Source organism: Stegostoma tigrinum, chromosome 5 (genome assembly GCF_030684315.1).
Source record: "Stegostoma tigrinum isolate sSteTig4 chromosome 5, sSteTig4.hap1, whole genome shotgun sequence".
Taxonomy (NCBI): Eukaryota; Metazoa; Chordata; class Chondrichthyes; order Orectolobiformes; family Stegostomatidae; genus Stegostoma; species Stegostoma tigrinum.
In genome coordinates, this window is record NC_081358.1 from 39,280,740 (window position 1) to 39,303,064 (window position 22,325).

The following is a 22,325-nucleotide window of genomic DNA, read 5'->3' on the forward strand; positions in this document are numbered from 1 at the left end:
GTGGATTAGCCATGATGAACGCAGTATAACACAGATAGGCTGGAGGTGTGGATCTGGTTGGATGGTCTTCAGAGGGTCAGTGTGGACTCGAAGGGCCGAATAGCCTGCTTCCACACTGTCGGGATTCTACAAAAGCTGCAAATGCAATCAAAGAGCCCTCCCACCCCAAATACTCTCTTCCAACCTCTTCTGTTATGCAGAAGATACAAACGTTTGAAAACATGTACCAACAGATTTAAGAACAGCATATTATCCACTGTTATCAGACCTTTGAGTGGACCTCTCATATATTAGAATTGATCTTTCTCTGCATCTTCTCTGTAACTGTAACACTATATTCTGCATTCTGTTCTATTATCTTGATGTACTGATATAAGGTATGATTTGCCTAGTTAGCATGCAAAACAACACTTTTCACTATCTCAATACATGTGACAATAATAAATCAAGTCAAAAAGGAGAAACTGGGCTGAATGCCAGAGGTAGGGTCAAATAAACACACAGAGATAAAAACATAAATACACAGTGCAACAGATAAAAATTGATACGCACAGAGATAGGGAGAAAGAGAGGAAACGACAGTTGTGTACAGTATTAAAAAATCCAGAAACACACAGAGACTTAGGGACAGTAAAATACAAACTGGGACATAAGAATAACAGCTACACGCAATAGAAATTGCATTTATATAGCACCTTTCACGACCTCGGGGAATCCCGAAGTACTTTACAGCCAATTAAATACTATTGAAGTTTTGTTACCATCGTAATGAAGGAGACAGAACAACAAATTTTCACACAATTAAGTCCCCAAAAAGCAATGTGAGAATCTGGTTTTGTGGTGTCAATTGACAGATAAATATTGCATTGGGTAGCAAGGCTACCCCTGCTGCTCTTCAAAATTGTACCATGGGATTCCTTACACTCACCTGAGTGGTTTTTGTTTAGTAGCTCATCCAAGAAATGGCACCTCAGACAGTACTGCGCACTCTCAGTACTGCACTGAAAATATCAGAGAAATCTGACTGCACCAGTTGGCCTGGAATTCCATAGATAAAAGCACCAAAGTTTAAAATGAGCCACAAGTGTTGAAAAAATACCAGAGGAAAAAAGTAATATAAAGTTTGTTCTTATGAATTTATCTGATGTGACAGCTATCCAGTGCTACCTTAAGCATGTAATTATTCTGATTCAGCACTTGCCTTAAGGTAAGGGAGCATAATTTTCTTGTTTACACATAATTGCATGTCTTAGCTTAATGACTACCCTCTTGCATTAATGCAGCATTTAGTATAGCTATCAGAGAGCTGTGGACCCAGATGCAAACAGTAATGATGAACACTCAAAGTTACTGGAAAAACAAATGGTATCAGTCGAAGAATGTTGGCAAGATCAAGAGGCGACTGGAAGCAGTTAAAAACCCCTGGATGTCTGCGCCTGAGTTTGACCTGAGCCACAATGAAAGCATAAGATTCGCAACAGATGCCTTACTGGATGTTGGCACTGAGGCTTATGACAACGTGTTGGCTGAAGAAGGAGAAGTGAGCTTCCTATCTCCTTCAGAAATACAATACATTACTAGTAACCCTAAGGAGCCCCTCCAACCTGAGGAACCCCAATTAGAAGGGGGTCAAACCAAACCTGGGGCACCAGATGTCTCTTCAGACCTGACTGGCACTTACTTTCCACTCAACTCAGACAGCAATGGACCAATGTTGGAACAAGGTTGGCCAATGGCAGACAAAAGATATTACCTGAAGGGACCCTCAAACATCAAAGTTTACTTTCAGACTGCAAAATCGCAGAGCATCAAAAATATTTTACGCTTCTACATCAGCCAAGCTATTGAGGTAATTCCTTTATGACGTGACAGTTCAGTAATGTTTGTTTGTTGTGAATCAATAATGGCTCAGAATTTGTTGGCTATATTGAAGATGAGTTAAATTGTCATGCTATTATTGCTGCTTAAGCATCTAGGACCTTGTGACAAGGAAATGTTATTCTGAGACTTGTGAATGACTGCAAGATTTGCATTGCTTGACCTTATGAATAGGTGATCGTGCCCACAATCTCCACTTGAGTGTCACAAAATTGCAAAGCTGCCTCAGAAAGTTGGAGCTGTCGCCCGACAGTACGAGGATCCTCTAGAGATGAGGTTTATGTTTCTGTAATGTCATTCAACAGCCCTGGCTCAGAAAGGGTACAGTTTAAACTGGAATCTCAGTCCACAGCCTGTAAATTGTTGAGACATTTTAACAATGTATTATTTAAAGACAATCTTACTTTTCCTTTCTGTTTTTATTTCTGTCTCTCAATCTAATATCTCCTTCCTTCGAATAGAAGCAAAATATTGTGGATGCTGGAAATCTGAAACAAACACAGAGAATGCTGGAGAAACTCAGCAGATCTGGCATCATCTGGGAGGGAGAAACCATGTTAACATTTTACGTCCAGTATAACTCCTCTTCAGTTATACCAGACTTAAAATGTTAATTTGGTTTTTCTCTCACCACAGATGCTTTAGTTTCTCCAGCATTCTCTGTGTTTGCTTCTCTTTCCTTCTGCTCATTTATCTGTCTGTATCTGATTCAAATAGTCTTCTTTTTCCATTTTTTTCTCTCTCTGTTCTTATTTTTCTTTCTCAAACTATAAGTCTCACTGGTTAAAGAGATGGGCTCATGTTCCTATCAGACTGCTTAATGGACCTCTCTAATTTCAAATAATGTTGATCTTGGTTTGTGCATCTCCTGTGCAGCTGTAATCTTGTACACCTCATTCTGTCCAAGCACCCCAAGTTCTGTTTGTCTTTGTTTGCTATGATCTGCCTGTACTACTGACAAAACAGAACTTTTCACCGTACTTAGATACATGGGACAGCAACAAATCAAACTAAATCATATTCACTAATATCCCACAAGTCTTACTAACCTATCCCTTTTCAGCTTGCACTTCTAGCAGGTTATCAACTCTTCATCTTGGTCCCGAATGGCATCCCACCCTATTTTTAAATTGTGCCCCTGATTCTAGACTCCCCAACAAGGGGAAACAAGGGGAAGCTTACCTCCAATCACCTCTGCCTTTAAGTTTTTCGTAGTTTTCAGTGAGATCAGATCCTATTTGTTGAAATTCTAGAGAATTCAGACCTAGTTTGCCCTATCTCTCTTCCACAGTCCCACAGTCCTATGAACAAATCTGGTAACCTTTATTGCACTTCCTCTATGACAATGACAGACTTCTGAGATAAGGAGATCAAAACTATATATAGTACTACAGATGCAGTCTGGACAATTGAAGTTGGACTTTACTGCTCCTGTACTCAATCCATGTGTGATAAAGGATGATATTCCATGGGCTTTCCTAATAGTTTGCTGCACCTGCATGTTAACCTTCAGTGACTTATTGACGAAGACACTAAGGTCCTTTTGCACATCTATACTCTCTAACTTCCCACCCCTTTAAAATATTCTGCACATCTGTTCTTCCTACCAAAGTGAATAACCTCACATTGATCCTTTAGAGATCTAAGCAATTTGGTACGGTGAAGAGTTGAAGGAAATTGTTCTATACTGGAGCAATTAATGGGACTGAAAGTTGAAAGTTAAGTCTCTGGAACCTATATCTCAGGATGTTGAAGCAGATGTGGATGCATTGGTGATCATCTTCCAAAATTCCGTAGATCCTGGAATAATTCCTGCAGGTTTATTTCTATTTCTATTTATAGAGCTTTGAGTGAGTTATTAAGGATCAGAAGTGTTGATATTAGCTGACAGCACTATCTTTATCATGATTTCTTCATCCCTTTGTGCTTTTCAACTCTACCAGAATTCTCCATAGTTTTGATGATCTCCATTAAATCTCCCCAAAACACCAGAACAAGAGGCTTAGAAACTTAGAAACTGGAGTAGGTCATTTGACCCTTCAAGCCTGTTCTACTATTTGGTAAGATTATGGTCATTCTGATGGCATCCTCATTTCTGTTTTCCTGTTGTCCCACTCCCCCAAAACCCGTAGTGCTTGACTCACTCATCTATCAAACATGTATTGAACTGAGCCGACAAGCTCGGTAACCCAGTCTCCACTTCATTCTATGAAAGAGCAATGACCAAATGAGTGAAAAAATTCTCCTTCTCTCCCTTTTAAAAGGGAGGTCTCTAAATTCTGAATTGTGTTCCATGGTTTTAGTTTTACCAAACTGGAAACAATTTCCAGATATCGCAACCTGTCCAGTTCCAACAAAATCTTATATGTTTCAATTAGATCCCTCTCATTCTTCTAAGCTCCAATGAGTACAGGCCTGACCTGTTCTTCATAAGATGAGACTTTCTTCCCAGACAGGAACTTCTCTGAATTCGTTGCATTAACGTCCAATGGTCCATTTGCCTCCCCAATCAATTTCTGCAATCACATATTGATGTTTTATGATTCATATGCCCAGGCATATGAATTTTTTCCTCTCTCTTTGTTCTTATTTTTCTTTCTCTCACTGGTTAAAGAGATGGGTTCATGTTCCCATCAAACCATCTATACCATCTCCCTCAGCTTTTCCAATCTCTCACTGTAAGTGTGTAAGTTAAAATACCAAATGTAATTCTAACCTCCTATCCCCCAGCTGATAGCTATCGTGATGGACATATTCACTGATGTTGACATCTTCTGTGATATCCTCGAAGCAGCCAACAAACGGGATGTCGCTGTTTACATTCTCCTGGATCAGCACTCCTTACAGTACTTCATTGAAATGTGTGAAAAACTCCAGATAACAACTACCCATTTAACGGTACGTGCTTTGTCAGCTTTACTTTCAACAACAAAATAATCCAGCTGAATTCAGCACGATCCACGTTTATATATCTGTGCTCAACAATGCATGATAGACACTTGGCTGATTTTCTTTGTGCATCTGTTTCAAGAGGTGGAGGGGTGAGCAGGCCACACCTTGTGATAGGCAGACAGGAGGAGAGCTGATTCTTACTGCATGAGTGGGTTGACGGTCCAAAGTGGGGTTGGGACTGAGGGATGTTGGGTCGGGACTGAGGGATGTTGGGTCCTACATTGGGAGAGGGTACCAGTTCTGGGGATGTTCAGATCAGTGGATGAGAAGGGGAAGGATGCATCAGTTCTGGTGGTGGAGTTAGCTCAGGCCAGCGATGGGGGTTATCAGCCTGGGAGAGACAAAAACAAAATTGCTGGAAAAGCTCAGCAGGTCTGGCAGCATCTGTGAAGGAGAAAACAGAGTTAAGGTTTTGGGCCCAATGACCCAAAACTTTGAGGTTGAAAATGTCATTTAAATCGCACGTAACTATTAAAATAGAGCTCCAATTATTCAATGACTCCCCCAACTACTCCCCACTCCAACTTTTACTCCTCCAGCTCAGACCCCACAATCAAAAATCCTACCCTGCAACCAAGCCCAATTTCTCCCACCTCACTCTGAGCTAATCCTGACCAACACCCAACCCCACAACTAAGACTCTCCCAGACTAATAAAACCCAAAAGAACTGCGGATGCTGTAAATCAGGAACAAAAACAAAATTGCTGGAAAAGCTCAGAACTGAGAAAGGGTCACCAGGCCCAAGGTTTTCTGGTGACCCTTTCTCAGTTCTGAGCTTTTCCAGCAATTTTGGTTTTGTTCCTGATTTACAGCATCCGCAGTTCTTTTGGGTTTTATTAGTCTGGGAGAGTCTTAGTTGTGGAGTTGGGTGTGGTCAGGATTAGCTCAGAGTGAGGTGGGAGAAATTAGGCTTGGTTGCAGGGTAGGATTTTTGATTGTGGGGTCTGGGCTGGAGGAGTAAAAGTTGGAGTGGGGTGCAGTTGGGGGAGTCATTGATAAATTGGAGCTCTATTTTAATAGTTACGTGGGATTTAAGTAACATTTTCAACCTCAAAGTTTTCCCAGATAACTACTAAATTATGTCAGTCAGATCTCTCCCAAGTTTACAACTTTAATGGACGCTTTTCTAAGGCTCTAAGTGCAAGAGACTTCCCCGTTGGAAAAGTGAATTTCAATGCCTATTGCTTGCTGCACCTGGGGTCCCAAAGTGCTAATCCAATCTGTGCTGCTCTAGTGACTTTCCATCATTGGAATATCTGGACATAAGTCCCTCTTTCTCTCTCTGTGGCTGTTTGACCTGCTGAGCAGTTCCAGAATTTCCTGTTTTATTAGAGGTTCCCACTGTCTGCATTATTAACCAGCTTTCTCTTTTGTGGGAACACACAGTAATTACCACAGCTAAACATGTGCATTTAAATACCTTTAATGTAATATACTACTATTCCATGGTGCTTCACTGGAGCATGATGATACAAAATCTGACACTGAGCCACATAAGGTGGTGTTAGGGCAAGTCACCAAAAGCTTTGTCAAGGATTTAAATAACATCTTAAAGAAAGAAGGACAGAGTGATAGAGCAGATTAAGGAGGGAAATACTAGAACATAGGCTTCAGCAGCTGAAAGACATGACTACTAATAGTGGAGTGATTAAAATCAGGGGATAATGAACAAGCCAAGGTGGGAGAGCACAGAGATTTCAGTTGGTTGTGGATCAGAGGGATCTATGGAGTGGAATAAATCACTCAAAAGCTGGCAAATAATTGATTTGTGATGTGTCAGCCACAATTGCTACTTTCTCACACTCTTTGTCATAAGGTTGGCAATATTCCATTTCATATTGTTCAAACATAAATTTTGTTGTCACCTTTTCTCTACGAAATCCTCTTTCCCTCTCTTGTATTTCAGAATATCGAAATCAGGCATGTGTCTGGTGACCTCTACTGTTCAAAATCTGGAAAAAAATTTTCAGGCCAAGTTCAGGAAAAGTTTACCATTATTGATTGCTTACATGTGTTAGCGGGATCCTACAGGTGAGTGGGAAATTATTCAGCCAGTGCAGTCACTGTACTTATAAACAGTAGAAATTGCATCATGTAGTCAGGGTTAATATTTCAAACACTCCAGGATTGTCCAGCAGTAAAAGAATTATTCCAGTCTGTAACCTCCTCTAGCCTACAACTCTCCAAGACCTCAGTGTTTCTCCTTGGACTGTACTGCAAGCAGCCTGGGCAAAAAATCATTGGAGCACTGGACAAAATTGTGTCGAATTTTACTCTTTAAATGCTTCTGTCCATTCCTTATTTGAGAGTTAAAAGTCATTTAATCGGGCAATCACTCCCCAATTAATGAATGAAGAGCAAGTATTGGGTGGACGGTGTGTCACGCTGTTGGGGGAGGGAATGTATGAAGCAACAGAGTCACACAGAAAGACCTCCAGGAATGTTTACCCCAGAGCTGGCAAGCCAATATGGGTTGTGAGACACAGCAGGGTCAAGCCATTTTGGAAATGGTGACTGGATAGTTTTTCCAAATGGGCTATTGTCTAAAGTCTTGCAAGGTGCTGATATATAGCAAGGAAACATTCATTTGTTGGCTTTTTTTTTGTAGGTGAAGAAAATAAGAACAACCTGCTTCATTTGGCAGTAATTATTAGTACTTTTATTATTCATGATCAAAAGTTTGGTCGAATAGGTTTTTAAAAACATTCTAAAGGCGGAGCAAGAGCCTGAGAGGTGGAGAAGTTTAGAGACAGAATTCCAGAACTAACAGTTGATGTCAACAGCAACCATTGGCACAGCAGTGGTAATTAGGGAGGGAGGATGGGGCTAAGTGAAGATGTCTATAAGGGTTGTTTTTTTTCTTCAGGGATATTAATTTGCCAGGGCTCTGGACAGAATGCCCACATTGTCTTTCAAAATAAGGGCTTTGTCTTCTTGACAAAATGGTTTTAGCTTATCATCTCGTGCAAAAATGCACTTCTGACAGTATAGCACACCCTTAATGTTGCACGGGGACTGCCAGCCTGGATCTTGTGCTTCAGCCCTGGAGTGGGACTTGAACATATGACCTTTAAACTCAAAAGTAACAGTGGTACTGAACAAACAACTGAGAACTTATGCTGCAAAAATAACAATAAAGGAACATATCTGCCTTAGATTTTTGTGTTAATAAACTTTAAGTATTTTTTCATTTGAATCAAACTTTTGATTTCTCTCTCAACTTCTGCTTTTACAGTTTTACTTGGTTATCAGGGCAGGTGCACAGGAATTTCATCACTCACTTTTCAGGACACATTGTTGAAAGCTTTGATGAAGAATTCCGCAGGCTGTTTTCTCAGTCCAAGCCAGTAAGTGAATTCAGTTCAAAGCAAGCGTTGCCTCGCAGCCTTCCAAAAAGCTCACTGAAAACCAGCAGTGGACCAATAATCACGTGGCCAGAAAGTCGCAACACCCTTTCAAATACTTTAAGCAGTCTATCCAATTCCAGCCAGCCATCACTCAACATCCATCCCTTTGCCAAAGGTAAGGATCTTCACAACCAGAAACACAACAGCAGAGCTGCTCCTCAGTACAGACTGTTGTACACACCACTTCTGCAGGAGAGGAACTATCCCTTCCAAGTTGACGGCCATCTTAATGAAATACCAAAGCCAACTCTAAATTCTAATCGTATCAACACACTAAGAGCTCAGGTGGAGGACCTGCAGAATGTATCACGACTATTACCTTTCAGGCAACATCACATGCTGACAGACACTAAACTGTTGTTCAACCTGGAGCGAACCCACATAGGAAATTACTCAATGGAAACCCCATTCAGACTGAGCAACCTAGCCAATCATAAGTACTTCAACAATAGATATGAAAAACACTTGAACCAATGCAAATGATTGCTTGCAAATGTAATTGTAGAGAATCTGGTTAATCTAAGAAAAATGATGGCCCAAGTCTTCCAGTTGCTGGATTATTGGAAACCAGACATACAATCTAAAATGCACATTTGGACCCCATGCAAGTTCCAACTTAATGACTCCATTGGCATTATCCAACAAGTCTGAACTTCCAGTAGGCAAATCCCCTGCTCCCTAAGACCCTCTGCCAAGGGTTCCAATTCTTACTCTGATTTACAGACATTCAACAGTCCTGACTGACCAAACTAAGTAATTACCCAGGAATTGTTAGGTAAAAAAATTCTTGGTTAACACCTTTACCATTTTCTCAGTGCGCATCTGTTTTCATCTTTCTCCTTACATGTGTCTGTTGTTTCTCTCTTTATATATGTGAAAATGGTTGTTTTTGATGCTTGTGTTTCATTGTCATGGACAGAGATTGGATTTTCACGTATGTGCCCAACTTCCCGATGTATTCTAGTCTTATGAAACTCAGCTCCTGATGAGTGGTAGAGATGAGAGCCAGTCTCGTCTCAGTATCATGAATGTCAAAAATTCAAGAGTTCAAATCCCATTCCAAAGACTTGAGCAGGAGTGCTAACAGTCGAAGAAGCAGCATTTCAGATGAGATATTAAACCCTGCCTGCATGCAGTAAAAGGAATAAGGTAAATGCGCTTGTGGCGCAGATCAAAACTGGCAGGTATGACTTAGTAGGCATCATGGAGATGTGGTCACAAGAGGATCAGGATTGCGAACTGAATATCCAAGGACATATATCCTATCAAAAAGATAGGTAGGTGGACCGATGGGGTGGGGTTGCCCTTATTAGTGAGAAATGAAATTAAATCAATAGGAGGAAACAAAGTAGCGTCAGATGGTGCAGAATCGAGGAACCACAAAAGGTAACCCTGCCTCTTCCTCTGTTATATTGATGACTGTATCGGCGCCACCTCATGCTCCCAAGAGGAGCTCGAACAGTTCATCCATTTCACCAACACCTTCCACCCCAACCACAAGTTCACCTGGACCATCTCCAACACATCCCTTACCTTCCTGGACCATTCTGTCTCCATCTCAGGCAACCACCTACAAACCGATGTCCATTTCAAGCCCATCAACTCCCACAGCTACCTGGAATACACATCCTCCCGCCCACCTTCCTGCAAAAATTCCATCCCCTATTCCCAATTCCTTCGCTTCCGCTCCCAGGATGAGGCATTTCACTCCCGCACATCCCAGATGTCCTCGTTCTTCAAGGGCCACAACTTCCACCCCACAGTGGTCGAGAACGCCCTCGACCGTGTCTTCCACATTTCCCGCACCTCATCCCTCACACCCCACCCTCGCAATAACTGCCAAAAGAAAATCCCCCTAGTCCTCACATACCAACCTCCGGATACAACGCATCATCCTCCGACACTTCTGCCATCTACAATCCGACCCCACCACCCAAGTCATTTTTCCCACCCCACCCTTGTCTGCCTTCTGGAGAGACCACTCTCTCCGTGACTCCCTTGTCCGCTCCACACTCCCCTCCAACCCCACCAGACCTGACACTTTCCCCTGCAACCGCAGGAAGTGCTACACTTGCCCCCACACCTCTTCCTCACCCCTATCCCAGGCCCCAAGATGACTTTCCACATCAAGCAGAGGTTCACCTGCACATCCGCCAATGTGGTATACTGCATCCACTGTACCTGGTGTGGCTTCCTCTACATTGGGGAAATCAAGCGGAGGCTTGGGGACCGCTTTGCAGAACACCTCCGCTCGGTTCGCAGTAAACAACTGCACCTCCCAGTCGCGAACCATTTCAACTCCCCCTCCCATTCCTTAGATGACATGTCCATCATGGGCCTCCTGCAGTGCCATAATGACGCCACCCGTAGGTTGCAGGAACAGCAACTCATATTCCGCTTGGGAACCCTGCGGCCCAATGGTATCAATGTGGATTTCACCAGCTTCAAAATCTCCCCTCCCCCCACAGCATCCCAAAACCAGCCTAGCTCATCCCTGCCTGCCTAATCTGTTCTTCCTCTCACCTATCCCCTCCTCCCACTTCAAGCTGCACCTCCATTTCCTACCTACTAAGCTCATGCCGCCTCCTTGACCTGTACGTCCTCCCCGGACTGACCCCCTCCCTACCTCCCCATCCTCACTCTCCTCTGCACCTATCTTCTCCTCTATCCATCTCCAGTCCGCCTCCCCCTCTCTCCCTATTTATTTCAGAATCCTCTCCCCATCCCCCTTTTCTGATGAAGGGTCTAGGCCCGAAACGTCAGCTTTTATGCTCCTGAGATGCTGCTTGGCCTGCTGTGTTCATCCAGCCCCACACTTTGTTATCTTAAAACAAAACATAGTTAGGGTTGTGTACAGACCTCCAAACAGTAGTCAGGAGCTGGGGCGCAAGATGCACCAGGAGATAGAAAAGATGTGTTAAGGAAGGCAAAGTCACAGTGATCATGGGGGATTTCAATACGCAGGTGGACTGGGAAAATCATATTGGTCGTGGCTTGCAAGGGAGAGAGAGTTTGTGGAATGTCTACAAGATAGACTTTTGGAGCAGCTCTTGGTGGAGCCCACAAGGAAACAGCCAAGACTGGTTTTGGTGTTGTGCAATGAGGCAGATTTGATAAGGGAGCTTAAGGTAAAGGAACCCTTAGGAGGCAATGATCAACAGGTGACAGAATTTACTCTGCAATTTGAGAGGGAGAAGACAGAATCAGAGGTAACGATATTACAACTGAATAAAGGTAACTACAGAGGTATGAGGGAGGAGCTGGGCAGAAATGACTGGAAGAGGAGCCTGGCAGGAAAGACAATGGAACAGCAATGGCAGGAGTTTCTGAAGGTAATTCAGGAGACGCAACAAAAATTCATCCCTCGCAAAAAGAAACATGGTACAGGGAGGATGAGACAACCATGGCTGACTGAGGAAGTCAGGGATAGCATAAAAGCAAAGGAGAAAGCATATAATGTGGTGAAGAGCAGTGGGGAACCAGAGGACTGTGAAGCTTACAAAGATCAACAAAGAGCAACAAAAAAAAAAGAAATAAGGAGGGAGAAGATTGAATATGAGTGTAAACTAGCCAGTAATATAAATTAAGACAGTAAGAGTTTCTTTAAGTATATAAAGGGCAAAAGAGAGGCAAAAGTGGACAGTGGACCACTAGAAAATGACGGTGGAGCAATCATAGTGGGAAACGAGGAAATGGCTCAGGAACTGAATAATTACTTTGCATCAGTCTTCACGATGGAAGACACAAGTATGCCAAAAATTCAAGACAGTCAGGGGGCAGAGCTGAGTATGGTGGCCATCACCTAGGAAAAGGTGCAAGTAAAACTGATTGGCCTGAAGGTGGACAAATCACCTGGACCAGATGGACTACACCCCAGAGTTCTAAAGGAGACAGCTCAAGAGATACTCAAAGCATTAGAGGTGATCTTTCAGGAATCACTAGAGTCAGTCAGGGAGGATCCCAGAGGACTGGAAAATTGCTAACGTGACACCCCAGTTAAAAAGGGAGTAAGGCAAAATACAGAAAATTACAGGCTGATTAGCCTAACCTCAGTCGTGGGTAAGATTTTGGAGTTCATTGTAAAGGATGAGATTGCTGAATATTTGGAGGTATGTAGTCTAATAGGGCAAAGTCAGCATGGTTTCATCAAGCAGATTTGTCATGCCTGACAAATCTGCTAGAATTCTTTCAGGAAGCAATGAGCAGGATAGACCAAGGAGAGCCAATGGATATTACTACCTGGACTTCCAAACGGCCTATGATAAGGTGCCACACTGGAGGCTGCTGATTAGGATAAGGGCCCATGGTATTAGAGGCAAGGTGCTCACATGAATAGAAGATTGGCTATCTGGCAGAAAGCAGACAGTGGGGATAAAAGGGTCTTTCTCAGGATGGCAGCTGGTGACAAATGGTGTTCCGCAAGAGTCAGTGTTGGGACCACAACTCTTCACTTTGTACATTGATGATCTAGATGAAGGAACTGTGGGTATTCTGGCTAAGTTTGCAGATGATGTAAGATCGGTGGAAGGATGGGTAGTATTGAGGAGGTGGTGAGGCTAAGAAGGACTTGGACAGGTTAGGAGAGTGGGCAAAGAAGTGGCAGATGGAGTACAACGTGGGGAAGTGTGAGGTCACGCACTTTGGTAAGAAGAACAGAAGCATGGACTATTTTCTAAATGGGAGAAAATTCAGAAATCTGAAGTGCAAAGACACTTGGGAGTTCTAGTCCAGGATTCTCTCAATGTAAACTTGCAGGTTGAGTGAGTAGTCAGGAAGGCAAGTGCAATGTTGGCATTTATTTTGCGAGGACTCGAATATAAAAGCAGGGATGTACTACTGAGGCTTTATAAAGCTCTGGTCAGGTCACATTTGGAGTACAGCGTGCAGTTTTGGGCTCCGTATCTCAGGAAGGACGGACTGGCTCTGGAGCAGATTCAGAGGAGGTTCATGAGAATGGTCCCAGGAATGGAAAGCTTAATGTATGAGGAACGTTTGAGGACTCTGGACAATACACATTGGAGTTTAGATGGATGGGGGGGGCTCTAATTGATACTTTCAGAATACCCAATGGCCTGGACAAAGTGGATGTTGGGAAGATTGGTAGGAGAGACTAGGACCCGAGGGCATAGCCTTCGAGTAAAGGGAAGACCTTTTAGAACGGAGATAAGGAGAAATTACTTCAGCCAGAGAGTGGTGAACCTATGGAATTCACTGCCACAGAAGGCTATAGAGGCCAGGTCATCGAGTACATTTAACACTGAAATAAATAAGTTCTTGATTATCAAGGGTTACAGGGAGAAAGCAGGAGAATGGGGTTGAGGAACTTATTAGCCATGGCAGAGCAGACGCATTGGGCCGAATTGCCTAATTTCTGCTTCTATGTCTTATGGTCTGTTGACCCAGCTAGATGATAAGGATCCCATGGCACTACATTAAGAGGAATAAAGGTACTTGCCAGAGTGTCCTGGTCAACATTTATCATTAAAATGTACTGTCTATTCATTATTACATTGTTTACTACACTGCATCTTTTAGAATAGCAACCACTTCAAAAGTATGTTGCAATATCGACATGAAAGTTATCTTTCTCTCAATTCTTACTATTCCTTTGTGTATTGCGATTTTCAGTATTTTTCACTCCATCTTTTGCAGCCAAAGGACTTTTCTCTATTTAAGGTTTTAGCAAAGATTTGTAGCTCCGGTAACTCTCTCCTCACTTCTCTATCTTGAGCTGTTTCTCTCTTCCTGACTGTATAGATATTTACAATTTGCTTTCTGTATCCCTCTTTCTATTTGCGCATAATTCTGTTCCTTGTTTATTTTTGGATCTGTGATTATATCTCAGTCTGTAGCACAAACTGTTAATGCATCATGTATTTATGTTTCTCTCTTTCTCATTCTGCCCTGTGTTCAGCCCACTCACTCTTTATACACAATGAACAACATATGGCTAGTGGTTAACATATTGGACAATATCTGGTCTGGTAGATATCAACTAATTTACAACAGGTATGAAATCTGAAGCAGTCTTGTTTCTTGGCGGCTTCATGTGGTTTGCATTCATCTGCCTATGGATTGGGATAAAAGGAAGGACCAAAAATTTTAACCATATTAATAATCAAATTATGTACTAAAACATTATGTCCAGTCAGTTATGAATAACGGATATGACGTTTGGAGCATTGAAAAAAAAACAACAGCCTTGAAATGAGGCGCTTAAGAAGAATCCTAAATGTAAGCTGGGTGGAGAGATGAACTAATGAAGAGCGCCAAGACAGTATGAAAGGACAGAAGAATTTTTAGATAATATGAACAGAAGTCATATGTAGGTTTCCAAAAAACATGCTACCCATGCAGAAGGGCTGGAGCCTAATCACCACCAGAAGGATTAGCAGAAAAGGATCAATGTGCCAACAGGGAAGCGAGCATCCAGCCTGCATTTAAAAGCCCACATGACCAAGAACATCGACAAGAAGGGCATCCGCTGTTGCTAAGACCGAAAAGTCTGGAAGACTACACCACTCAACATGCACTTAGATGCTGACAACAAATCACCAAAACCAATAATCAAGCAGTCCAACTAACAATTAGGAACCTTTGAGTAATTAAAATATCCTACTTTCTGGCTGCTTCTACTGGTCTCTGTTGTGGTTGTAATGAATTGTGAACATGTTTTATCTTATGATAGAGGAAAACAAAGAACAACTCCATTATTGCAGCACAAAACATTCATAACGGTCATTACTTGACGGAGTTGAAGCAACTAAAGTGTAACTCTTCAGCATGATGTAAAAATCATAACCTCACATTCAGTATCAGAATAAGGTCTTCTTGTGACTTCATGTACTGATCTGGAAAATTGATAGTGCACCTTGTTTTACATGTTATTGATGTTTACAATTGCGCTTTTCATAAAAAACATATTTGCCTTCCTATTTTGAATTCATAACTTCGAAGTTAGCTGATAGTTTCTCAGCCAAGGGAATTTGTCATTGGATAACTTCCATGAATCCTGAGTCCAGCCACAAGGAGAAACATTAGAGCAGATCAGATTGATGGAACCTTCTCCTCACACTGAAAGCTTTTTAGTCCTTCCATGGGACTCAGAAAAGAAGAACTTGCATTTCCAAAGTGCCATTCGCGACCTTGGGGCATTACACCTATTGAAGCACTTTTGAAGTATGGTCAGTGTCATAATGTAGCACACTACATTCCCTGGATACACAGCTTTGGAGACTTGAAGTATTCACCCATCAGTGGGCAGAGCTCCACACTTACTTGAAATGTATCAACTCAATAACAAGTGTTTGGAATGGGGCTTGAAGTAGTGACACTCTCATCTTGATTCAAGGCCCCACTCCAGAGACTGAACCACACAATCCAGGCTCTAGCACTGAGGGAATGCTGCATTGTTAGATGCATCATCTTTTGGATGAAGATGTGGGAAGTGGGAATGCACTGGATGTTTACTTGTCACTCGATGGAATGGGCTTTTTCCACGCTTTAATTTCAAATAAACTGAAGTCCTGCCTATCTCATTAAAACAGATGCAAAAAATCCTATGGCACTGTTTTGAGGAATAGAGGATTGGGGGTTTCTACTTCCTGCTACCTTACCTAATTTGAAACTTGACATTAATTTATTGATCTTTGTGGGAACTTGCTGTGTGCAAATTGGTTGCCATATTTCCCCAGAATGGTGTCTACATATTGTCCAGAAAGCTCATTGGGACATACCATGGTCATAAAATGCACTGCATAAATCTAAGACTTTACTTTTTGTAAAAGACTGTCATCATATCTTTTTTCAGCATCCCACTCCCTACCTATATACAACTGGAAATACCAGGAAACTGACAAAGTACATAATAGGTTTAAAAGAAAAAAGATATAATTTTCTGGATGTACAGCACATCTTGTCTGGTCAGATATTAGTTTAATTGAATGGTTCTGAGGATTAGACATAAGGGAGTGCTGTCTACCACAAAATATCAGATACATATATAGGATTTATCTTGGAAGCAGCAAAATGAAGCTTTGTTAAGTTGGTCTCTGTGGTAACAGGGATGTTCTATGATGACAAGCTGGATAAATTGGGTCTATATCCTGCAGAATTGATCTCATTGGGCCAGTCAAAATTTTGAAGGGAGCAGACATAGTAAACACCAAGTTGTTTCCCCTGGCTGGGGAATCTAGAACACAGGAACAAGGGTTCAATTATAAGAGGGTGATAATTTAGACTGGGGAGAAATTTCTTCATTTGGAGGGCTGAGAGAATGCTTGGAATTTTCCAATCCAGAAAGCTGTGGACGCCCCATCATTGAACATATTTAAGTCCGAGGTATTCAGATATTTGGAAAGCTTCAGAGAGTCGTTGGACATGGAAAGCGGGAAAACGAAGCTGAAATAAAACATTTACCGTGCCCGTACTGAATAATAGAGCTAGCTAGAAAGGCCAAATTGTCTACTCCTGCTCCTATTTCTTATGTGATGCTGTTTCACAACTATTAAAAATAGTGTTAAAAACCACTATCCTAATTTGAAATGGAGGACTAATCAGGCTTTGCAATGGAAAACATGAAGTCGTTCAACCTACTTCAGCAGCAATTTTTGAACAAAAGTATCTGTACGTCAATATGAGGAAACTCGAATTTTACTGTATAATAGTGATTTTTGAAGACAGCGCATATTGGTACACATACATCACTGTCAGTAAACATTCCATCTTCAGCATTTACACACTGACACCACATGAACCACAACTAGTGTATTTTACTTGTGAGGTGTACTGTAGCAACTTGTCAAGGCTCCTTTGACAGCACTTTCCAGATCCTGATCTCCACCACTTAGAAAGATAAGGTGACCAGATGTATTGGAACATCACCACATGCAAACCACTTACCATCCTGATTTGGAAATATATCATTCCTTTTGTGTTGCTGGATTAAAATCTTTGAACTTCCTCTCTAAAAGCAGCTGGAGCACATGGTGGTTCAAAAAGGCAGTTCACCAGAAACAATTGCTATTGCGCAGGAGGAAGCTATTTGGTCCATTACGCCTCCATCAGTTCTATCAAGCACAGTCAATCTCCTCTCTTTCCTCCACATCCTTGCACACCATTTCTTTCCAAATAATCATCCAAAACCCTATCAAATGCCTCAATTGAACCTGTTTCCAGGCAGTGCATTCCATACCCTAATTACCTGCTGTATGAAAACTTAGTTTTTCTAAAAAGTTCACTTTTTTGCTTTGTTTGCACATCAATTTGAATCTATGCCGTCATTTTTTTTTCCTGTTACGAATGGTTTTTCCCTGTCTACTCTATCCAGCTTGCTCATTACATTGAAAACCTGCATCAAATCTCCTCTCGGCCTTCTTTTCTCAAAGGAGAACAGTCTCAGCTTCTTCAACTTCATAACTGAAGTTTCTCATTCCTGAAACCATTCTTCTGTGCACTGCCCAATACATTCACGTATTTCCTATAATGTGGCACCCACAACTATTCATCAATAAAAATTAATTATTTGTGAATTGAGTAATGACTGTTAGTTTTTGTGGATTGCTGAGACTTTTATTTCTTTACATGGGAACCTCTCCAATTTTTAGTTTGCATTCCCTTCATCTGTTTCCTATATCAATACTCAAAGAAGTACAGTAAAACCTTTTGTTTTTGTTCACACTAAGCACTGTATTCAATTATCAGACTGCTAAAAGGCAGCAAGGATGGACAACAAATGCTGTCAGTGAAACCCATATCCTGAGGGTAAGCACTTTTGACAGTTCAATATACATCAATTACATTATGTTCTTAAATCTTCTCTCTTTTAGAATGTGTTCCATACAGTAATAAAAGTGCAAGCTATGGTTATGCGAGCAGCAAATCTGGATTCTAATGACTTTCAAAAGCAAAATGTTGTTACCAACCCATTTTCCATTTAAAAGAAAATTAATTTCCCAAAACATCTGGATTACAGTCATGAAATCAGCAGAGATGCATTCATGTTTTTACTGTATTGATGAAGTCCTTATTTTTAATCACGAAGGGAAATACATCAGGCTGGCTAATTTGGGGGGTGGGTGAATAATATCATTCAATAGCAACATGGGATTAAATTTCCCAAATAAAAGCCCAATCTATGAAATGCAATTACTGTGAAGTATAAAAACTATGGAGTACAAAAATGCAAATATCTTAAATATATGAAATAATATTTTCTCAGAGTCATACAGCGCAGAAACACCTTTCAGGCCAACTCATTTAGGTCGACCAGACATCCCAACCTGACCTAGTCCCATTTGCCAGCATTTGGCCCCTATCCCTCTGAACCCCTCCTATTCATATACCCATCCCAGGTGCCTTTTAAATGTTGTTATTGTACCGGCCTCCTCCACCTCGTCTGACAGCTCGTTCCATACATGCACCACCTTCTGCATGAAATTGTTACTCCTCAGGTCCTTTTTAAAAATCTTACTCCTCTCACCTTAAACCTACATCCTCTAGTGTTGGACTCCCTCAGACTCAGAAAAAGACCTTCACTATTCATCCTATCCATGTTCCTTATGATTTTATAAACCTCTATAAGTCACAGATCCTACAAATCATATCTACATGTAATTTCAAAAGAATATTTATGAAACAGATGTATTTTTTTAATCTCTCAGTTCAGCTGTTCCAAAACACACTTGGTGAGCCCTCCACCATTCCTATACTTCAAGAAAAAGGATGAAGTTTCACACAAATTCTCTCCTCAAGACCTAGTTTATATCTGACAAAAAGAGAAAAGATGAAACCTGGAACATTTGAACAGCATTTAGGAAACTGTCAGGGCACTGGGACAGTTAATGAAAACCCAGGATATGTGGTCACATTATCGACTTATGTATTTACCTTAGAATGACATAAATACAAATGAAGTTCAGAAAAAATACCAGAAAATGGTAAAACAGCTTTAATTTAGAGAAACTAAACTTTCCTACAATTGGAAAAGTATGAATAAAACTAAAATTTAAAAAAATAAAAATATTGGGGGAATAATGACCTTCCAGCGTATCTTAAACATAAAGGTTAACATCACAGATACGGACATTTCTTGGCACCTTATTGTGAAACCTATAGTGCTTACATCAGAACTTCAACAGTAACAAAATCACATCATGGCCTGATAGTTAATTGAAGGAATGAGTCAGAAACTATATTCCAATGTTCAAAGTGAGAGGTATGGGCAACGAGGGAGATACAGGCAACATGGGATATGGAACTCTCACTCCTGAAGTCTGCAGGAGTCAGATGCCTTGTCAAGATTTGTCAAATGTATAAGTAGCATTTTCGCCATTCTGTCACAAGCAAGTATTGTTTTCTTTCAGCTAGGTGGGCTGTTTACCTTTCTTCATCATCCAGTACAAACACAAGGTGGCTCTCACAGTCCTTGGCAGAGATCAACGTAATCAATACACATTTTTACCTTCTTGCCCTGTTTCACTTCCATATGGGACAGAAGAAGGATTCATTTCGGAGCTTTTTAAACCACCTCTGCTCAAACTCAGAGCCTGACTCAATGGTAACGCAGTCAAGTGAGGACGAACTGGGAAATGTTGCAGGCTTTTCAGTCTCTGCACCATTTTTAAACTTGTCCAGCAGCAGGTCCTCCGCCATCACCTGAGAATGAGCAAAGGATTAATATTTCCAGTTAAAGCAAAACACTGTACTTGCAATATAAATTCCATTGAATGGTATTACAGAAGGTGGGAGTGTGGCTCATTGTCTCCGTGATGGCTCTTTGAAAGAGCTTTCCAATTAGTCCCGTTCACAAGGCCTTTCCCATAGCTCTGCAAATTTGTCTCTTTCAAGTATTTATCCAAATGCTTTATAGAAGTTACAACTGAATCTGCTCTCAACATCCTGCTTGATAGTACTGTCCCAATCGTAACAACTACTACATTAGAAAAATTGCCTTATTTCCCTTCAGAGATAGTGGGGACTGCCAATGCTGGAGAATCTAAGATAACAAGGTATAGAACTGGATGAATACAACAAGCCATGCAGCATCAGAGGGGCAGGAAAGCTGACGTTTTGGGTCTGGACCTTTCTTCAGAAATTTCTGAAGAATCTAATGATGACCATGAATCTATTGTTGATTGTCAGGAAAAACACATCTGATTCACTAATGCCCTTTAGGGAAGGACAATTTTCCTTTAAAGGAAAATGCTAATCTTACATGGTCTAACCTACAAATGAGTCCAGGCTCATAGCAACATGGTTGACTCTTAACTGCCATCTAGGCAATTAGGGATAGGCAACAAACGTTGGCCTAGCTAGTGACAACGTTATCTTGTGAATGAATAAAACAACTCACTATACATTGCTGCCATCTGGTTTTCGCCGTAGATCACTTTTTGTAACATTTCCTGCATTCACATGTCGCAAAGCTATACCTCTGATTAAGGTTGATTGAAAATTCACTACAAATGGGAGGAGGTTATCGCTGTTGCAAAGAAGCAGATTCAGATGATGTCTGAGCTGAATCATTTCAGAGCTTAAAAGGTTTCATTTTGACATCGTTCTAATTTAGGGCTTTCCAATGATCAAAAGATTCAGCTGAGCTGATAAAAATGCTATTTCTTCAGCAAGGGTTAGGGAGTGAAGTCCAGAACAAGGGAGAATAATTTTAAAATATCAGCTTATTATTGAGTGCTGAAATATCCATACACAAGATAGTGGGAATCTGCAGCTCACTCCTCAAAAGGCTTAGCATCCAAAAATCTTCTGACATCTGTCTTGAGTACGCTTAATGACTGAGCAAATCAAGGTAGGGAATCCTAACAGTCTACAACAATCACCATGTTCTCAGTCCTAAATGGCTGTCCCCTTATCCGGAGTCTAGAATGCCTAGTTCTAAGCTTTCCAGCCAGAGGAAGCTGTCACTTAGAATCAACCCTCTCAGGCCTTGAAATGTTGTAACTTTTAATGAGGGTATGTCTTAATCTTCTTAAATCAAAAGTCTATAGGTCCGTTTCATTCGTAGAACAATTCCCTCATCTCTAAAATCAATATATTGATTGCAACCTCTCAAAGCCAAGTATTCTAGGTAGAGAGACAAAAAAATGTGCACAGTGTACAAAGTGTGGCCTTGCCAAAATCATCATTTGTAGCAAGACTCCGAGTTATACTGCATGCCACTTGCGTTAAAGACTAGCATACTGTTTGCCTTCTTAATCACTTGTTGTACCTGCACTAAAAATAACTGCTATTTAGCAGTTCTAATATGTCACAAACCTGCGTTTCTCATTAATCTTTGGAATCTGGTAACCCAGATAACAGCGGATATTTGGCTATTAATATATTTAAGGCAGAGTTACACGGATTTTTTGTTTAAGACAATGCTGTATGGGGGACAAGCAGAAAAGTGGAGTACCGACTACAATTCAATCAGCCATGATCCTATTGAATGACTGGGCATATTCATGGAGCCAAACTGGCCTATTCTCACACAAATTTCTTCCCAGTGTAATTTTGCTCTCTTTCTCTCTAGCAAAAGATTTCTCAGACAAACTGATATGAGATCACCTCCACCGATGTATCAGATTTGGGAGGAGTGTGATAATTATACTGACTGGGTGTCAGTCTCTTTCCCTACTTCATACAGGAAGCATAAACACAGCAGGGATTCCTGACAAATCCCATATTGATAGCTGCAGAAATAAACTGGCATAAATGATGTAGAAATGTTCCCAGGGCAAATATAAAACAGTCCTAACGATCCTGTCAAGGGCTGAATCAAATCTTAGCCAAGTGTTTTGAACTCCTTCTTGTACTTCTAAATAAACTGGACAGAGGTTTTCAACAAGCTTTTGATTTTGGGAGTATTGAGAGTGTAAAGCTTTCAAGGTGCCGTCTAGCAACAAGTTCTTTTACAGCAAGAAACTCATCATTTTTTGATGAGATGGTCAAATCCTGAAGCAGGTAGTAAATCAATAGACAGTAGGAACTGCAAACGCTGGAGAATCTGAGATAACAAGGTGTAGAGCTGAATGAACACCGCAGGCCTAGCAGCATCAGAGGAGCAGGAAGGCTGACGTTGCGGGCCTAGA

The 22,325-nt window shown here is 41.2% G+C and overlaps 2 protein-coding genes across 3 annotated transcripts in view; one reads left to right on the top strand and one right to left on the bottom strand.

The window, feature by feature from the left end:
• Positions 1-22,325, bottom strand: part of zgc:101716 (uncharacterized protein LOC492784 homolog) — a 65,695-nt gene that overhangs the window by 26,733 nt on the left and 16,637 nt on the right. Inside the window, exons 6-7 of one of the 2 annotated variants that reach the window (XR_007247351.2) lie at positions 19,700-19,893; positions 6,697-6,783 (exon numbers count right to left, since the gene is read on the bottom strand). Coding sequence is in view for 1 of the 2 variants with exons in the window: in XM_048529135.2 (XP_048385092.1) it covers positions 19,714-19,893 (180 nt within the window). In the remaining variant the exon portion in view is untranslated. The remainder of the gene's footprint in view (positions 1-6,696; positions 6,784-19,699; positions 19,894-22,325) is intronic. The other variant, XM_048529135.2, reaches the window with a different exon arrangement.
• LOC125451563 (protein FAM83A-like) lies at positions 1,331-8,721 on the top strand. Its single transcript, XM_048528782.2, has 4 exons — positions 1,331-1,849; positions 4,609-4,776; positions 6,738-6,862; positions 8,067-8,721. The coding sequence occupies exons 1-4, from the start codon at positions 1,331-1,333 to the stop codon at positions 8,719-8,721; spliced, it is 1,467 nt and encodes a 488-aa protein (XP_048384739.2).

Excerpts from the sequence above, each read along its gene's own strand:
- LOC125451563 (XM_048528782.2), top strand. The coding sequence starts at position 1,331 with ATGATGAACACTCAAAGTTACTGGAAAAACAAATGGTATCAGTCGAAG. Across the intron at positions 4,777-6,737 it reads TAACAACTACCCATTTAACG|AATATCGAAATCAGGCATGT; the intron begins GTACGTGCTTTG and ends CTTGTATTTCAG. Across the intron at positions 6,863-8,066 it reads GTGTTAGCGGGATCCTACAG|TTTTACTTGGTTATCAGGGC; the intron begins GTGAGTGGGAAA and ends CTGCTTTTACAG.